The sequence below is a fragment of the Bufo gargarizans genome, chromosome 5 (genome assembly GCF_014858855.1).
Source record: "Bufo gargarizans isolate SCDJY-AF-19 chromosome 5, ASM1485885v1, whole genome shotgun sequence".
Lineage (NCBI taxonomy): Eukaryota > Metazoa > Chordata > Amphibia > Anura > Bufonidae > Bufo > Bufo gargarizans.
The window spans coordinates 414,682,518-414,702,241 of record NC_058084.1 but is presented as its reverse complement, the minus strand read 5'-3'; the positions used below and the strand labels follow the sequence as shown (position 1 = coordinate 414,702,241).

Genomic DNA, 19,724 nt, shown 5'->3' with positions numbered 1-19,724 from the left:
CCAGAGGGGGATCAATGGAAAAATTCCCACAAAATATATGTAATATAATCACGGGCCATTTTTATGCGTCTTAGAGGGAAACTCTCAAAAATGTGCCCTGCTGGAGCCTACAAAATTTTTATTTTAGGCCATGGGAGTACGGGCCCCAAAAATTAGGCATTTACCTGACAGAAAAGAACAAGTGATTATGTGGCTGGAGGCCTCAAAAATTATGCATTCACCTGACAGAAAATAAGTTATTATGTGGCTGGAGGTATATTAGATGGTCAGTGGATAACAATTTTACTGTAGGCCAGTACAGGCCCAAAAATTAGGCATTCACCTGACAGAAAAGAACTAGTGATTATGTGTCTGGAGGTACATTAGGTGGTCACTGGATAAAAATTTTACTGTAGGGCACTGGAAAAGAGGCCCCAAAAATTAGGCATTCACCTGACAGAAAAGGCCTTTTATGCCGCTGTATATACATAAGACAAGAACCATTCTTTGTTCTGGGTAGTGGCAGATATGTGTGGGGTGGCATAAGGAAATTCAATTACATGTGGTCCTCACAGGTGTTCCTCCGAGATCCATGCCTCTTTCATTTATAAAAATGTGAGGTAGTCGACACTGTCGTGAGCTAGGTGAGTACGCTTATCGGTCACGATCCCCCCTGCTGCGCTGAATGTCCTTTCGGACGGGACACTAGACGAGGGGCAAGCCAAGAGTTCCTTGGCAAATTGTGCCAGCTCTGGCCACAGGTCAAGCCTACACACCCAGTAGTACAGGGGTTCCTCGCTTCTCAGAGCGTCCACATCGGCCGTTAACCCGATGTAGTTGGACACCTGTCAGTCTAGGCGTTCCCTGAGGCAGGATACGGAGGGCAGCTCTCGATGGGTTGGCTGCAAGAATGATCTCATATCTGAAGTGACCAACACATCTTTTGCAGGTGTGGTAGGATTGGTACCCGTATCTGTATCGCTGTGGGTGGAAATTTCTCTGTCAGTGCCCGCAACAGCAGAATGCAGCATCTCTCGCAGCAAGGCCTGGAAATGCTTTATTCTGACAGCCCTCTGTGATGCTGGTAACATGTCTGCCATTTTGTGTTTTTACCGGGGTCTAAGTACGTTGCCACCCAGTTCAGGTCCTTGACCTTTAGACAAATTTATATCGGGGTCCGTCTTCAAACACTGGAGCTTGAAGGCCCCCATTTGCACTAAATTGGAAGTGGTGGAGTGCCCTGGCTTCTGCTAATCGCCCAGGAGAATGTTGTCCTTGGTCTCCTCCCCCCAGCCACGGACAACACCAGGAAAAGCATGCTCTTTTTGCTCCTCTTCCTCCTCCTCCCCCTAGCAACCACCCTCCTCTTCAGACTCCTGCTGACTTGTCTCAGGTGGAGTAGCCCCCCTGGGAATTCAATCAGCATTGCGACATCCTCATCTTCCAGCTCCTGCTCCTCGACAGCTTGATCAATGACACAACGCAATGCATGCTCCAGAAAGAAGGCATAAAGTACGATGTCACTGATGGTGCCCTGGCTGCGACTGACCAGTTTAGTGATCTCATCAAATGGCCACAGAAGTCTGCATGCATCGTGCATGAGCAGCCACTGGCGCGGTGAAAAGAAACCAAGCCCCCCAGAACCTGTCCTGCTGCAGAGTTAATACAGGTAGTCGTTAACAGCACGTTGCTGCTAGAGCAGCCTATCAAGCATATACAAGGTGGAGTTCCAGAGTGTTAGTCTGTTACAAATCAGACATCTGACATGCTGGTGTTGTCGCCAATGAACGTCAGCAAGGCGAGCCATGGCCATGTAAGATCTTCTAAAATGGCCAGAGATTTTCCTGGCCTGCCGCAAGACGTCATGGACCCTGTGTATTTGGCAACAAATCACTGCACAACTAAGTTCAGGATGTGTGCCATGCACATACCGTGCATAGCACACATCCTGAACTTAGTTGTGCAGTGATTTGTTGCCAAATACACAGGGTGTTTCAGCGCGCTCAGCAGATTGGCACCGTTGTCGCACGCCACTTGACCAACTGTCAAATTGAGCAGGGTTAGCCACTGATCGGCCTGTGACTGCAGAGCTGAAAGCAGTGCAGGACCGGTGTGGCTCTTGGCTTCCAAGCACAACAGCCGCAGCACAGCATGGCAACGTCTCACCTGGCACGTCGAATAGGTTCTAGGGATCTTGGGGGGTGCAGCAGAAGAGGCGGTAGCAATAGAAAAAGAAGGAGGGAGTCAGCCGAGGAGGAGTCAGAGGATGGAATAGGAGGAGGAGAAGAGGCAGGCCTGCATGCAATCCGTGGCGGTAACACAGGTGCCATGGATTACATGCTTGACGAGGTTCACCCAGTGGGCAGTAAAAGTTATGCACCTTCTCTTCCCGTGTTTGCTAGACCATGTGTCTGTGGTCAGATGTATCTTGTCACAGACACTGTGTGCCAGAGATATATTCAATTGCCACTGAACGTGGCCATATAGTTCTGGGATGCCCTTCTGGGAGAAATATTTCCAGTGACCTTCCATTGCATTGTGCCAATGGCCACAAATTTTCTAAAGGCCTCCGAGTCCACCAGTTTATATGGCAGTAGTTGGCGGGCTAACAGTTCCGACAAGCCAGAGGACAAAAGAGAGGAGAGAGGAAAAGAGGCAGGACGTGGAGCGCCGCCAGGTGAGTGTTAGTCTTACCGCAACTTATGCTTTGACAGCACAGGCTGCAGATGGCAACACTAGTGTCAGCAGCTGACATGTTAAAAAAAAGCCCACACTGCGAAGCCATGTGCTGGCGTCCTGGGAGCGCCAGAAGTGACCGTGCATGGTGGATGGCTCTCTCCAGATACATTTGCAGTCTGCTTTTTGCCTCCTGTGCCCTGCGAGCTCTGCCTGCTTCTCCTCCCTCTTTGCTGCTCCGTCTCTCCCTCTGAACTCCCCTCCTCTTCCTCTCTTGTGGGCACCCACGTGACGTCTATCAACACGTCATTATCATCACCTTCACCACTACTGACATTTGAGATCTCAGAGTAGGCAGCAACAGCGGGGACCTCCCTCCTTGGGCTGATCTGGGTACTGTCATCAGACCGCTGGGTGGCAGCTGTTGCTATCTCCTCTTCCTCATCCGATGTCAAGAATGGCTGCGCATCGGTAAGTTCTGGGAATGGATGGGAAAATTATTCCTCTGACTCGAGTAGAGGGACTATGGTGGTGGTCGTGGTGATGTCTAAGGGGGTGCGCACAGCAGAGAGTGAGGAGGGTGCAGATACAGAGGATGAGGAGGGTGCACAAGTGGAAGGCTGAGTGAGCCACTCAACCAACTCTGGTGAGTCCTTTAATCGCATGCACCGTCTCCAACTTCCCACTTAGGCACATGCATGGTGTGCCTTCCCGACCCCTACCACCCCTGCAGAAAAGCCTGCCTCTTCCTCTGCCTGTAATTTTTAAAATGACCCTGTGCCAAGTCCCTAGAAAAGACCAGTATTTGTGGAAGCAGGTATATCGCAGGCCTCAATCAGTATTTGGTGGAAGCTGGTATATCGCACCCCTCAATCAGTATTTTATGGAAGCAGGTACCGTATTTTTCGCCGTATAAGACGCACCGGCGTATAAGACGCACCTAGGTTTTTGGGGAGGAAAATAAGAAAAAAAATATTTTGAACTAATTGTGGTCTGTGGGTGATGCACTGTTATGGGGATCTGTGGATGACGCACTGTTATGGGGGATCTGTGGGTGACACTTATAGGGGATCCTCTCTGGATGGCGCTGTTATGAGGATCTGTGTATGACAGTTATGGTGGGGATCTGTGGATGACACATATATAGCATCTTATGCTATGTGTCATCCACAGATCCCCTCCATAAGTGTGGGGGTCGCATTTGCTTTTATAATGGGGGTGGGGGTCGCATCTGCATTTATAATGACAGCGGGGCCCGTGCAGTGACTGTATTCTACTACACGGGCCCCGCTTACTGTACAATCATATCCCTAATACCGTAGTTAATTGTTGTGTGCACTGCATGTAAAAGCATAATGAGCGATGATGAGCGCTATTACTTACAATTAGAAGCGCTTGCCGTTCGGAGCAGGGAGGAGGGAGGAGGCAGGAGGCAGGCCGGGAGGACGGGCGCTGGCAGTGTGAGTCATCCGTCATGCGCACACGCCGCCTGCTTCATTCATGAAGCAGGCGGCGCAGGCGCGTGACGTATGACTCACACTGCCAGCGCCCGTCCTCCCGGCCTGCCTCCTGCCTCCTCCCTCCTCCCTGCTCCGAACGGCAAGCGCTTCTAATTGTAAGTAATAGCGCTCATCATCGCTCATTATGCTTTTACATGCAGTGCACACAACAATTAACTACGGTATTAGGGATATGATTGTACAGTAAGCGGGGCCCGTGTAGTAGAATACAGTCACTGCACGGGCCCCGCTGTCATTATAAATGCAGATGCCGGCCCCCAGCCCCTCCTCCCTCACAGCTGATATACCCGCCGCACGGCATCGCGGCGGGTGTATCATTGAAAACTAAGCAAAATCGGCTACATTCGCCGTATAAGACGCACTGCTATTTCCCCCCCACTTTTGGGGGGGAAAAAGTGCGTCTTATACGGCGAAAAATACGGTATATAGAACCCCTTAATCATTATTTTGTAGAAGCAGGTATATCGCACTCCTCAATCAGTATTTTGTGGAAACAGGTATATAGAACACCTGAATCAATATTTTGTGGAAGCAGGTATATCGCACCCCGCAATCAGTATTTTTTGGAAACAGGTATATAGAACACCTGAATCAATATTTGGTGGAAGCAGGTATATCGCACCCCTCAATCAGTATTTTATGGAATACGGTATATAGAACCCCTTAATCAGTATTTTGTAGAATCAGCTATATCGCACCCCTCAATCGGTATTTTGTGGAAGCAGGTATATTGCACCCCTCTATCAATATTTGGTGGAAGCAGGTATATCGCACCCATCAATCAGTATTTTGTGGAAGCTGATGTATCGCAGGCCTCAATCAATATTTGGTGGAAGCAGGTATATCGCACCCCTTAATCAGTATTTTGTGGAAACAGGTATATAGAACCCCTGAATAAATATTTGGTGGAAGCAGGTATATTGCACCCCTCAATCAGTATTTTGTGGAAGCAGGTATTTCAAACCCCTGAATCAGTATTTTGTGGATGCAGTTATATTGCACCCCTCAATCAGTTTTTTTGGGGAACAGGTATATCACACCCGTTGCAAATAGTTCCAATAACGCTTGTCCCTCTATATACCTGTGGTATCGCAGCAGAACCACACATAACTGCTGCACAATACAAATGCACTATAATATACTTTCTATGTTAGAAAGTATATGATTGGTATATCACACCCCTCAATCATTTTTTTTTTTGGGGGGGGGGCAACAGGTATATAACACCAGTTGCAATTAGTTATTCCAATAGCGTTTGTCCCTATATATATCTGCGGTATCGCAGCAGAACTGCACACAACTGGTGCACGATACAAATGCACTATAATATACTTTCTATGTTAGAAAGTATATTATAAGTATATCACACCCCTCAGTATATCACACCTATCGATAGCACACCTATACCAGTCCTTAAAAGGACTTTTGTGGCCCTATTAGATAGCGTTTGGTGTCCCTTACAGCCTGTCCCTGCTCCACAAAGCAACCTCTCCCTACACTGGCAAAACACAGAATGTAAAATGGCTGCCAGATCAGGTTCTGTGATAGGGTGGGGGCGTGTCCATGTACTGAAACGTCTCAATTGGCTTTCCTGTCCCACCTGATGTATGGGGTCAAAGTTCGGCGCAATGCAAAAGAATAAAGCGCATGTGAACATTGCCATATGTTCACATGTTCGGCGAATCATGAACGAGCAAAGTTCGCCGCGAAACGACCTCCGGGCGAACAGCAAAGCGATCTCTAGATAACACAGGGTCCACCATTCACACTAGGTAACATTACAGTTTATCTACTCCCTCCTGACTTCTGTAAGAGTCACAGAGCATGCCTGGAAAAAAAATCTGTACTAGAAATCAACAAGGTCTGCTCCAGTCTATTGTGTCTATGGCCCATTTCGCAGCTATCAAAGGAAGTCCTTGATGTATTTTACACCTAGTGGCTGCTGTATGGTAAATATATCTTTTCATGCCCACTATTTAAATGAATGTCCATCCATGAAATGCAGGGATTCATGATGCCCCTATGCTGTAATAGATTATATGGATATGGGGTGTCATGATAGGACAGCCCCTATAAATGGACATTGCGGAGATACACTGGTACTGCCAATTCATGGTCTACAAAGTAACGGTAGAAAATCTTCTTTCCTGGAAAGGTTATGTTCAAATACAGGCAAAGGGTACAAGAACATACTAATGGTCATGCAGAGGCCAATGAGGAGAGATGACCCCATAACAAACTAATTCTTCCAACTTATCTGGCATACACAATATGATACCTGCAATATCATCCTCCATCCCAGGTTGGTATCCCTGAGATGGGTATATATTCTCTAATACAGACGAAGAAAGGCCTAAAGAAAGGCAAAGTTGGAACCAGTCCCCCATCACATTACCTGAGCTAGATTTAATATCTGACTTTTTTAAGCCCAAAATAATTACACTTACCAGTTTTCTGTTGACTCTATCGATCAATGCTTCCCACATTAGCTCCTTCACTATACACGATACAAGCAAATATTTGTGTCTGCCCATATGATAGAGTGAATTATCTCCTTCAAATGAATAGCGTTCTTCCTATTCTTAGGACCAACAAAATTCTTTGGCCAACAAATTCACTTTTCCTCTCACTTCTCCCTAATCTCTAAATTTTGCTATTGACTTATTGGCTGCCTATGACCCATTGACTACAGTACGTTTCGTAAAAACTTTAAAAAACAACCTGTTGGTTGAGCAATATCACTTCTCATTGATCTCACAAACTTGTTAAGTGCTGGTATAAATTATGAACCTTTAAAAAAACAAAATATAAATATAATGTAATAATGAAATCTTACCTTTCCAAAAACACCGACTCTCGTCTTATCAATGTACTGTTCTTTTAATATGGATCTGAAATAAAGATAATGGATAATAATAATTGCCTGGAATCCAACCGTATGCACACATCATTTAAAGGGTAACTGTCATGTTTTAATAAAAATAAATACATTTCAGCATATGTTACTGCTTCATTAAGCAATCTTTAGTTTCTTCACATACCACTGTTTTCCTTTAGTTTTTCCCTTAGTTACGGCTTTTAAAACATTTACAATATGAGGACCTTCTCAAGATGGCGCCTCTGCTTTCCCTCACTTCCCATACACACTTGCTGCAGCCAGCAGCTCCCTGCCAGCCAATCAGATTGGATTACTGAGAGACACGCCTTCTCACTCTGAAGCCTAAGGCAGGCATGCAGTGTGAAGGACCGCCCCTCTGTCTTCCTAGCCGGAGACAGATGAGCCATTGCAACTGTCTTGTGAGGGAGCAGTGGAAAGGGACAGAGGACATTAATGAAAGCTGTTATTATAAGGTAATTACAGATCTTTTAGCAATCATTGACAGACTAACTCAGGTATACATGCCTAGCTCTAATAAACTAGCAAATAAAAATAAAAAATGACAGTTACACTTTAATGGGGAACTGCATAATTATCAACTGTGTGTTCATACATGGCTATAATCCGCATTCTTGTATAAATGTAAATGCAGATGCTACTGAAAAATGTTGCTTGATACTAGTGATGAGCGGCAGGGGTCATATTCGAATTTGTGATATTTTGTGAATATTCGTCATATATTCGCAAATTCGTATATTCGTTATATTCTACTTTATTTTTTTCTCATGAAAACTGGCGAGGTAATGATCGCATAATATGCGAATATTACACGATCCTCACAGGTGTGGGTCAAAAAGGAATATATAGCACTATAGAATATAGTGCTATATATTCGTTTTTAGAATATTCGTCATTTTTTTTCCATCTGAAGTGAGCAGTGTCATTTTGGGCAAACCAACCTTGGTCACTTGATATGTTATATTTAGTGATGAGCGGGAGGTGCCATATTCGATTTCGCGATATTTCGCGAATATTCGATTGAATATTCGTGTTATATTTGTCGAAATTGAATATTCGTAATTATTCCAATTATCGCGAATAATATGCGATTTAATTAATCGCGTATTGCGATTTTTATTTTGATAGTATAAGGCAACATTCGTATGACTAATTGACTATGGCTAGGCTAATATGTGTATTTTACGAAATTTCGTAATATTGCTCTAACTTCGTCTTTTAGAATATTCGTAATATTCTAAAAGACGAAGTTAGAGCAATATTACGTAATTTCGTAAAATACACATATAGATTGTAATTTAGCTAATATAGTGCTATATAATCCTTTTTTTTTCTCAATTTTTTTTTGCCTCTTCTGAACTTAAGTTTTGTAAAATATGTACACTATTAAAAAAATTACTATAGCAGTATATTAGCTAAATTGCAATCTATGTGTATTTTACGGATATTCTTAATATTGCTCTAACTTCGCCTTTTAGAATAATATTCGTAATATTGCTCTAACTTCGTCTTTTAGAATATTCGTTATATTGCTCTAACTTAGTCTTTTAGAATATTACGAATATTCTAAAAGACGAAGTTAGAGCAATATTAAGAATATACGTAAAAAGTTGAAATCGCAATGCGATTAATAGAACTCGAAGTAATCGCATGGCGATTTCAACTTAGCACTGCTATATTCCATATTGGACTAGAATTAACGAATATGGAATATAGCAGTGTTAAGTTGAAATCGCAATTCGATTATTATAACTTGAATTAATCGAATTGCGATTTCAGCGTAATTCTCAAATCCGACAGTACATTCTAGTATATGGAGACGTTCCCATGGTGATGGGGACGTTCCATGAGCACGGAAGTTGGCAGAAGCGGCAATGGGCACTGACTGGAGCAGCCAGGATGCCAGGAATCCAAAGGACAGGTAAGAACAACTTTAGGGAAGTGGGAAAGAAAAAAATATATTAAAAAAAAAAAAAAAACGAATATTCGATTTCGTGAATATATAGAACTATATTCTAAATATTTGCAAAATCTCGAAATTGCGATATTCGAGAAAAAAAATTGCAATTCGAATATTCACGCTCAACACTAGTTATATTCTGTCAAACCAATCTTTCACTAACATATCAATCATTATGGTCCCAGTTGGTGATTCCCACTTGAAATCATATGCCTATAAACAAAAAACGCATCTAATCCAAGAAAAACACACATGCATTTTTAATGCAATTTCAGTGCGTTTTCTGTATAAAATACATTGTTCCACTCTATTCTCCTCTCGAATGACATATACATTATTATTTCACGAATATCTGATACTCTTATCAAGTATTATGCATATACTGAAATTTTTTATCATTTTTCAATCTTATTTTTCTTCCTTATGTATACTGAATATACTTCTATACACATAAATAGACTTCAAAGAAGGTGAAGGATGGGGGCCTCCCATGGAGGTGGAATCGGGGAGCTTAAGTGTTCACTTCAGATGGAAAAAAATGACGAATATTCCAAAATTCGTTTTTTAGAATATTCGTCATTTTTTTCCATCTGAGGTCATGATTCCCCCATGCTTAAGTTGCTTGTGGGCCAATGACTCATTGACCCACAAGCAAGAAGCAGGGAGGAATCATGTGTTCAGATTGCAAAAAATGATGACTATTCGATATAACGAATATATAGCACTATATTCTAAATATTCGCAAATTCTCAAAGTGGTGATATTCACAAGAAAAATTAACTTTTCGAATATTCGTGCTCAACACTACTTAAAGGGGTTGTCCAGGTTCAGAGCTGAACCTGGACATCCCTCCATTTTCACCCAGGCAGCCCCCCTGACATGAGCATCGGAGCAGTTCATGCTCCGATGCTCTCCTTTGCCCTGCGCTAAATCGCGCAGGGAAAAGGCATTTTTCTGAGTTCCGGTGACGTACCGGGGCTCTCTATGGGGCTGACAGGAACCCCGGTGACGTCACCGGCACTGATGGGCGGGATTTGGCTCTGCCCTAGCCAGTAAAACGGCTAGGGCAGAGCTAAAGCCCGCCCCTCAGAGCCGGTGACGTCACCGAACACACTGCTGGGCGGAAGTTACCGCCCGGCAGTGTGTTATTGTAAACACAAGAGCCTGTGCCCTGCGCGATCTAGCGCAGGGCACGGGAGCGCATCGGAGCATGAGATGCTCCGATGCCAGGCTCAGGAGGGCTGCCGGGGTGAAAATAAGGGTATGTCCGGGTTCAGCTCTGAACCCGGACAACCCCTTTAATACTTGAAATTTGGCAGCATTGCTATCTAAAAGTGTAAAATGGTATTCAATTGTAAAGGGGGTTCTGAGACCCTCAAAAAATGTATATAAAAGCCTTTTTCTCCTGTCTGATCTTCCTCCATTCCAGTGCTCCTCACTGCAGTCAATCAATGGCCCTAGCAGTCTCATGGAGTAGTTAGGACATCAGTACTGCAGAGAGATCCATGCTGTAGTTATTTCATAACTAACTAACTGCACTGATCACATAGAGTAGTTGGAGATGTCATTGCTGCAACACCAGAAACTAAGACTGGCAAGGAGAACAGGAGCTGTATTACTGGAACACCAGAGGACCAGACAGGCATGTAAGCCATCTATTGTTACTGTATAACAGTCCCTACTGTTCCCTATTTATTTATTTTACATTTTTAGGAGGGTCTTGGAAAACCCCTTTAAATCTCAAAGAGAATAAAATTTGGCCTATAAATATTAATTTTAGTTCATCACATACGTTGAATAAATATAATTTAAAACACACTGAGAAGCAAAAACAAACAAAATCTATAATTTTCACCAAGTTTGGGCTAAACTAAACCAATTGAAATCCAATCTAATCTACACATGCAACAGTGACCAATATACATTTTCCAATATACAACAAAATGTATTATCTCTGTTATAATTTACATCAAATACAGAAGTCATGTCATATATACTTACCCCAGAGCGGACAACTGGTCTTTTTCTTGTAAACTTCCCAGCTCTTTCCTCACTTCATGCAAAAGCTTTGTGCCTTGATAGCCACTTCCACGTCCATCAAACTTTACAACAACAACACTAAAAGAGCTGACCAACGCTGTTATCCAGTTGACCTCAAACTTCTCTGAGGTGCTCTGACTGCCAGGATTACCATCCCTATGAGAAAGAAAGGAGGTGCTTTTATTATAGACTGAAATGCTTGTTCAAAGAATGAATGAGTTAATGTTAAAAACGGCAGTACGGTACATGGGATATGGTAGAAATGGCTCATATCCACAATCAGGCAGCATATATGATGTGGTATAAGATGTCCCCAAGTTTAGACATCAGAAATAGGCAAACATATAAATAAACATGGTTTAAAGTAGTAAAGAGGTAAATATTTGCTTCCATGGTAGACTGGGGTAATTAAAGGGTTAGCGTTCCTATCCTTGTTTTTTTTTTGGACAATGGAGGGGGTTAATATTGTCTTCACTTGTGGTTTAGAGTAATTTAAGGGTAATTCCCCCCATACCTGGTACTCAAGAGTAGAAACAGGGATTGCTGTCTGGTTGTTTAGTGTTTTTCCACCTTCCAGGCTTCAGCGATGTGTCTGTCTTGTACCCTGTGCTCATCTAATCCAGCATACTGTACCTTCTTGCAGAGTTCATACTGCTCAGTGCAAGAAAGGGACAGTACTGTGCAACTGTGAACAGCTGCATGGTTCTCTCTATGTTCAGTAACAGTGCTTTAATAAAGAAATAGTCAATGCAGTCTGGCACACCTAATACCAAAAAGGGGTTGATTGATCCAAGTTAAGACCATGAACAGTGGTCTATGACAATAGTCCGCAAATCTTCACATACTGTGTATAAAAAACATTGTAAATGGATGATTTAAGAGCCTTGTCTTTTGTATTACGAACACCAAAAAAGTAAAATCTTCAAATAAAGCAAACTTCCATGTCAAAGTGAAGCTGCTCTCCAATGCAAAATATATTAAAGGGGTTGTCCTTTTCTATTGATGGCCTATCCTCAGTATAGGCCATCAATATCTGATCAGTGGGGGTCTGACACCCTGCATACCTGCAGATAAACTGTTCTGAAGTACAATTGTTGGTGGAACTACACAGGGCCATCTATTGTGTATTGGACGAAGCTGGTTACTGTAAGTGAATGGGAACAGCACTGAAGTAACCAACTCCATTCTCTGCACACTGAATTGAGCTGTGTATTTCCATGATAACGCTACTCCCAAACAGATGAGCAGCGGGGTGTTGGATCCCTCTGGATTAGATACTGATAGCCTATCCTAAAGATAGGTCATCAGTAGTGTTTAGCGCGAATATTCAAATTACAAATTATAATTAGCGAATATCGTCACTTCGAGAATTTGCGAATATTTAGAATTATAGTGCAATATAATCATTTTTCGAATATTTGTAATTTTTTCCATCTGAACACATGATTCCTCCCTGCTTGATTGGCCAACAAGCAACTTAAGCAGGGAGGAATCATAACTTCAGATGGAAAAAAATGACGAATATTCTAAAAAAATATTAACTTCCTGTTTGTGGCACATTAGTATATGTGAGGGGGGAAACTTTTCAAGATGGGTGGTGACCATGGCGGCCATTTTGAAGTCGGACATTTTGAATCCAACTTTTGTTTTTTCAATAGGAAGAGGGTCATGTGACACATCAAACTTATTGGGAATTTCACAAGAAAAACAATGGTGTGCTTGGTTTTAACGTAACTTTATTCTTTCATGAGTTATTTACAAGTTACTGACCACTTATAAAATGTGTTCAATGTGCTGCCTATTGTGTTGGATTGTCAATGCAACCCTCTTCTCCCACTCTTCACACACTGATAGCAACACCGCAGGAGAAATGCTAGCACAGGCTTCCAGTATCCGTAGTTTCAGGTGCTGCACATCTCGTATTTTCACAGCATAGACAATTACGTTAAAACCAAGCACACCATTGTTTTTCTTGTGAAATTCACAATAAGTTTCATGTGTCACATGACCCTCTTCCTATTGAAAAAACAAAAGTTGGATTCAAATATTCGATTAATATTCTAATAAATATTCGCAAAATATCACAAATTCGAATATGACTATCACTAGACAACCCCTTTAATCGAACATGTTTTGGCTGTCCTGAATTGGAGAGTGTTTTACTTTCTAGTTTTTCTTATATGCCTCATAATGCTCTTTCAGTTAGCAGGCCAATGCAAGCTCTGTTTTCCTGGCAGCTCGAAGGCCACATGGAAGCATCAATTGAACGTGACTTCTATGCAGTTGAACTGGAACACCAGGCCGAAGTACAGTACTAGGCAGAATACCAGTACACTACTAGACAGAATGCCTGATGTGCTGACAAAACGTGCAGGAACATATAGGGAATGTAACAGGGAGAGGTTCCTGCATGGGGTTGGTCTTCTCATGGTGGTCACTCCATATTTTCATGCTTGGAGAGAAACTACAATATTCTAGGGGTAAAATACTGGGAAATTAATCATGGCTGCCCAACTTCCAGCTTTTCATATCTAGAGCCACATGATTCTAGAGCAGGGATGCCCAACCTGTGGCCCTCCAGCTGTTGTAAAACTAAAACTCCCATTATGCCCTTCTGTAGGCTGATAGCTGTAGGCTCTCCGCGCATGCTGGGAGTTGTAGTTTGACAACAGCTTGGAGGGTCGCAGGTTGAGCATCACTGATCTAGAGGCACTAAACCATACAAAGGTGGTTACTTTTCATTGAGGAATAGAAACTGTCTGAAAAAGAGTGACTCCTGAATGCCATTTTTGCACTTGGGATATTTTGTGATATTTCTGAAGACACGTGAGCTTTATGCTTTATGAGATACCATGTTTTCTGGTGAATAATAGTGAGATTGGCCCCGGAGAGTCATTAAAGATATGGAGACTATCGTTTATAAAATGTACTTGCATTTTATATTATTGCTAAAACATTATTCTTAATGTAAAATTCAATTTCTATGCTGCAGATAATTATCAAGGGGAAACAAATGTGTGTTGGGTTGCTTTTATGTTACGCTAATCGTAGTGACTCAATATAGAATGTTGTTATTCTTCACATAAAACATTTTGCTAATGTAGGGGTTTCCATGCCTAAGTCTCAGCAGGAGCGTTCTGAGGATAATAATTTACAGTGTGTAATATATTATGTTATAATTGGTACATTTAGTAATGGTTTACTATATAGGGGTGTTTTACATAAAAAATGCTTCATTATATGCATAAGGCTGGGTTCACACTTGAGCTTTGCGCAAACGCGCGTTTTACGCGCGTTTTTGACGCGCATTTTTATGCGCGTTTTTGTAATAGTAAACGCGCGTTTGACGTGCGTTTGTGTGATTCACTACAGTGTCCTATGGCCACAAACGCCCCAAAAGTCGCTCATGTACTTTTTGGAGCGTCGGGCGTTTTACAGCGCGATCGTACGCGCTGTAAAACGCCCAAGTGTGAACCATTCCCATAGGGAATCATTGGTTTCTCCTTGTTGAGCGTTTTACAGCGCGTAGGAACGCGCTGTAAAACGCTCAGGTGTGAACCCAGCCTTAGGCTTAGCGGGTGGTAGCGCCATAATGCATTGAAACGATTGGGTATTGTATATACTTGTTATTTAGCAGCCAAGGGCTTCATCAGATCTGGATAAGCCTTCACTGCAATGTATGCAAACTGCAAACTCAGCACCAAAAGGCTGTAATGCTCTCCAGGCTGATGATTTATAACCCATTGCAAATTGGCTACTTACTCACAACTCACGCCCCTTCTGGAGACAAGGAGATCTAATAGAAAATAAGATTTTCTAAATGTGTTCATAGCTAATAAAATAACAAAAACAACATGAACATGACCAACATTAAGAGGAGATTCACATGCCTGTGTTTTTGATCCCCATTCATTCAGCTTTTTTTTGTTTCAATGGGGCTGAAAAAAAGGTGGACAGCACACCATGTGCCGTCCGCATCTGTATGTCCGTTCCATGGCCCCACAAAAAAAAAAACATGTCTTATACTTGTCCGTTTTGCATACAAAAATAGGTATTTGTTACAAAGTGCTGGACCTGTGGAAGTGGAAAATGCTGGATGCACAAGGCCAGTGTCATTGGATGGATACATTGATAGGAATGTGGCTCAGACTGCACATATTTGAAGGAATCTAACTGGACATGACGACTGTTATACATAGTGTTGTTCCAAGTTTGTTTCTAGTTCCAAGTTATTTGTAGCACTACTGGTTATTCATGACTATGTCCTGCCTTACCCTTTGGTAACTATGTTTGGTTTCTGATCTGCTTTCCTGGTTATGACTTTTGGCTATGTCCTTGACTAGGTCCTGATGACTACTGGTTCCGTCCAAGGACTACTTCTGGTCACCCTTCCCAGCATCCTGGTTCCATCCAAGCCCTATTCTTGGTTACTACTCCTGTTATCTACTTGTACCACTCAAGGTTGGTAACCTGCTACTGCTCTTAGTATCTCCTGGAGTTTATGCCAATGTTCTCCATGTCTGTGCCCCTGTGCACTGTTGTTGCTCAAGTGACAAACTGAACACTACTTTTCCAAGTTAGTTACTTGGCTCTGATGGGCATTCTCTGTGTGACCTTGGACTGTATCATTATCTCACTATGTTGACTTCACTTTTCTGCTTTGTTTCATCTCTGCTGAGTCTGCTAAAAGATCCACATTTCTTGCAAAAACCTGAACTTCTGTTTTTATACTTTAGATCAGTTTGTAATAAAGTAACATTTTACTGTAACATATAGCTTGTATTGGGTGCATCTATAATAAATATTTAAAGGACATCTGTACCCATGAAACTGGCTGACCTGTTACATGTGCACTTGACAGCTGAAGACATCTGTGTTGGTCCCATGTTCATATGTGCCCGCATTGCTTAGAAAAATGAAGCTTTAATATATACATATAAGCCTCTAGGAGCAACGGGGGAGTTGCAATTACATCTTGAGGCTCCGCTTTCTCTGTAACTGCTGCACCTTCTGCACATTGATTGGACAGGCAGTAAAAATGTGTTCATTTTGGAACATTGCCTGAAACCCAGGTTTGTCTCATTGAATCTCTTGTTTGACATGGGGTGAAAAAGGCAGAAGCCACATAAATTAACCCCTTCAGGACACAGCCTTATTTCACCTTAAGGACCAGGCCATTTTTTGCAAATCTGACCAGTGTCACTTTATGTGGTGATAACTTTAAAACGCTTTTACTTAGCTAGGCCATTTTGAGAATGTTTTTTCGTCACATATTGTACTTCTTGACACTGGTAAAATGGAGTAAAAAAAAAATATTTTTTATTTATAAAAAATACCAAATTTACCAAAATTTTTGAAAAATTTGCAAATTTCTAACTTTCAATTTCTCTACTTCTACAATACATAGTAATAACTCAAAAAAAGAGTATTTAATTTACATATACCATTTGTCTACTTCATGTTTGGATCATTTGGGGAATGCTATTTAATTTTTTGGGGACGTTACAAGGCTTAGAAGTTTAGAAGCAAATCTTGGAAATTTTCAGAAATTTTCAAAAACCCATTATTTTAGGGACCAGTTCAGGTTTGAAGTCACTTTGTGAGGCTTACATAATAGAAACCACCCAAAAATGACCCCATGTGAGAAACTACACCACTCAAGGTATTCAAAAATGATCTCACAAACTATGTTAACCCTTTAGGTGCTCCACAAGAGTTATTGGCAAATGGGGATGAAATTTCAGAATATCATTTTTTTTCACTAACAAATCAAGGGTTAACAGTCAAATAAGACTGTATCTTTATTGCCCTGACTCTGCCGTTTACAGAAACACCCTATATGTGGTCGTACAACTACTGTATGGCCACACAGTAGGGCGTAGAGGGAAAGGAGCGCCATATGGTTTTTGGAAGGCAGATTTTGCTGGACTGGTTTATTTACACCATGTCCCATTTGAAACCCCCCTGATGCACCCCTAGAGTAGAAACTCCTGAAAAGTGACCCCATTATGGAAACTATGGGATAAGGTGGCGGTTTTTGGGGGACTATTTTTAGGGTACATATGTTTTTTGGTTGCTCTATATTACATATTTGTGAGGTAAGGTTACCAAAAATTCATATTCTGAAATTTCATCTCCATTTGCCTAAAGGGTTAATAAAGTTTGTAAAATCAGTTTTGAATAACTTAAGGGGTTTAGTTTCTTAGATGGGGTCACTTTTAGGGAGTTTCTACTCTAGGGGGGCATCAGGGGGGCTTCTAAAGGGACATGGTGTCAATAAAAAAGGCCATCAAAATCGGCCTTCCAGAAACCATGTCGGTCCTTTCCTTTTGCGCCTCCCTTTTACTGATACAGCAGTTTACAACCACAAATGTGGCGTTTCTGTAAACTGCAGTATCAGAGTAATAAATATTACGTTTTGTTTGGCTGTTAACCCTTGTTTTTTACCGGAAACGTCGGATAGAAATGGAAAAGAGCCAAAAATAGCTGTTTTGGCACCATTTTAAATTAATTTTTTTGACCGTGTTAAAGGGAGTCTGTCAGCAGATTTACCCCTTTTTAACAGTTGCCATTATGCTGTAGCCGCAAAACAGACGATTAACACAGTACCTTTATACGCTTTGGTGGACTTTTAAATCTGCCAAAAACGAACTTTGATGAGGGCTCGCAAGTGCCCAGGGCGGAGTCCACCGTGTTGGAGCCCAGGCAGCTCTGCCTCTTCGGCTCTTATCCCCGCCCAGCCTCCTCCTCTGCTCGCCTATCTGTTGTCTCTCCCTCTCAGCGAGATCCCGCGCCGACGCGATGACTTCCTTGGTCGGGGCATGCGCATAAGCTACTGCGATGCCGTGTCAGCAATGGGCATTGCAGTGCGCATGCCCCGGCCAAGGAAGTTATCGCATCGGCGCGGGATCTCGCTGAGGGGGAGAGACAACAGATAGGCGAGCAGAGGAGGAGGCTGGGCGGGGATAAGAGCCGAAGAGGCAGAGCTGCCTGGGCTCCAACACGGTGGACTCCGCCCTGGGCACTTGCGAGCCCTCATCAAAGTTCGTTTTTGGCAGATTTAAAAGTCCACCAAAGCGTATAAAGGTACTGTGTTAATCGTCTGTTTTGCGGCTACAGCATAATGGCAACTGTTAAAAAGGGGTAAATCTGCTGACAGACTCCCTTTAATCTGGGGGGTTGGGTCATGGGGAATTTTTACAGACGCGGCGCGGCGATACCTAATAAGTAGGGATGAGCGAACTCGAACTGTATAGTTCGGGTTCGTACCGAATTTTGGGGTGTCCGTGACACGGACCCGAACCCGGACATTTTCGTAAAAGTCCGGGTTCGGGTTCGGTATTCGTCGCTTTCTTCGCGCTTTTGTGACGCTTTCTTGGCGCTTTTTGAAAGGCTGCAAAGCAGCCAATCAACAAGCGTCATACTACTTGCCCCAAGAGGCCATCACAGCCATGCCTACTATTGGCATGGCTGTGATTGGCCAGAGCACCATGTGACCCAGCCTCTATTTAAGCTGGAGTCACATAGCGCCGCCCGTCACTCTGCTCTGATTAGCGTAGGGAGAGGTTGCGGCTGCGACAGTAGGGCGAGATTAGGCAGATTAACTCCTCCAAAGGACTTGATTAACTGATCGATCTGCAGCTGTGGATCATTGAGCTGCTGATCCTCAATTGCTCACTGTTTTTAGGCTGCCCAGACCGTTTGTCAGTCACATTTTTCTGGGGTGATCGGCGGCCATTTTGTGTCTTGTGGTGCGCCAGCACAAGCTGCGACCAAGTGCATTTAACCCTCAATGGTGTGGTTGTTTTTTGGCTAAAGCCTACATCAGGGTGAAGCTGTCACACCAAGTGCATTTAACCCTCAGTAGTGTGGTCGGTCAAGCTATCACACCAAGTGCATTTAACCAGCAATAGTCTGTTCATTTTTTGGCCATATACTAAATCAGGGGCAAGCTGCGCCCGTCACCAAGTGCATTTAACCCTCAGTAGTGTGGTTGGTCAAGCTGTGACACCAAGTGCATTTAACCAGCAATAGTCTGTTCATTTTTTGGCCATATACTACATCAGGGGCAAGCTGCGCCCATCACCAAGTGCATTTAACCAGCAATAGTGTGGTTATTTTTTGGCCATATCCCAGTCTAATTCTGTCACTAAATCCATACCGGTCACCCAGCGCCTAAATACTAGGCCTCAAATTTATATCCCGCTAAATCTCTCGTTACCGCTGTCCTGTTGTGGCTGGGAAAGTTATTTAGTGTCCGTCAAAGCACATTTTTTGTTCTGGGTTGAAATACAATTCCCAATTTAGCAATTTAAAAATTTAGTGGTTTCTGCTGTATCAGAGCTATTTGAAATCTATCCCTAAAAGGGTATATAATATTCAAGGTGCACATAGGGTCATTCAGAATAACTTCACACACCCGCTACTGTGCATTTCCAAGTCTAATTCTGTCACTAAACCCATACCTGTCACCCAGCGCCTAAATACTAGGCCTCAAATTTATATCCAGCTAAATCTGTCCTTAGTGCTGTAGCTGGGCGAGTTATTTAGTGTCCGTTCAAGCACATTTCTTGTTCTGGGTTGAAATACAATTCCCAATTTAGCAATTTCATAATTTAGTGGTTTCTGCTATATCAGAGCTATTTGAAATCTA

General features: G+C 42.6%; 1 protein-coding gene across 1 annotated transcript in view; it reads right to left on the bottom strand.

The window, feature by feature from the left end:
* The window catches only part of LOC122939484 (dipeptidyl aminopeptidase-like protein 6), a 397,047-nt gene that overhangs the window by 12,639 nt on the left and 364,684 nt on the right, over window positions 1-19,724 (bottom strand). The window contains exons 18-19 of the mRNA XM_044295552.1: window positions 11,033-11,227; window positions 7,012-7,066 (exon numbers count right to left, since the gene is read on the bottom strand). Of these exons, the coding sequence (XP_044151487.1) occupies window positions 7,012-7,066; window positions 11,033-11,227 (250 nt within the window). The remainder of the gene's footprint in view (window positions 1-7,011; window positions 7,067-11,032; window positions 11,228-19,724) is intronic.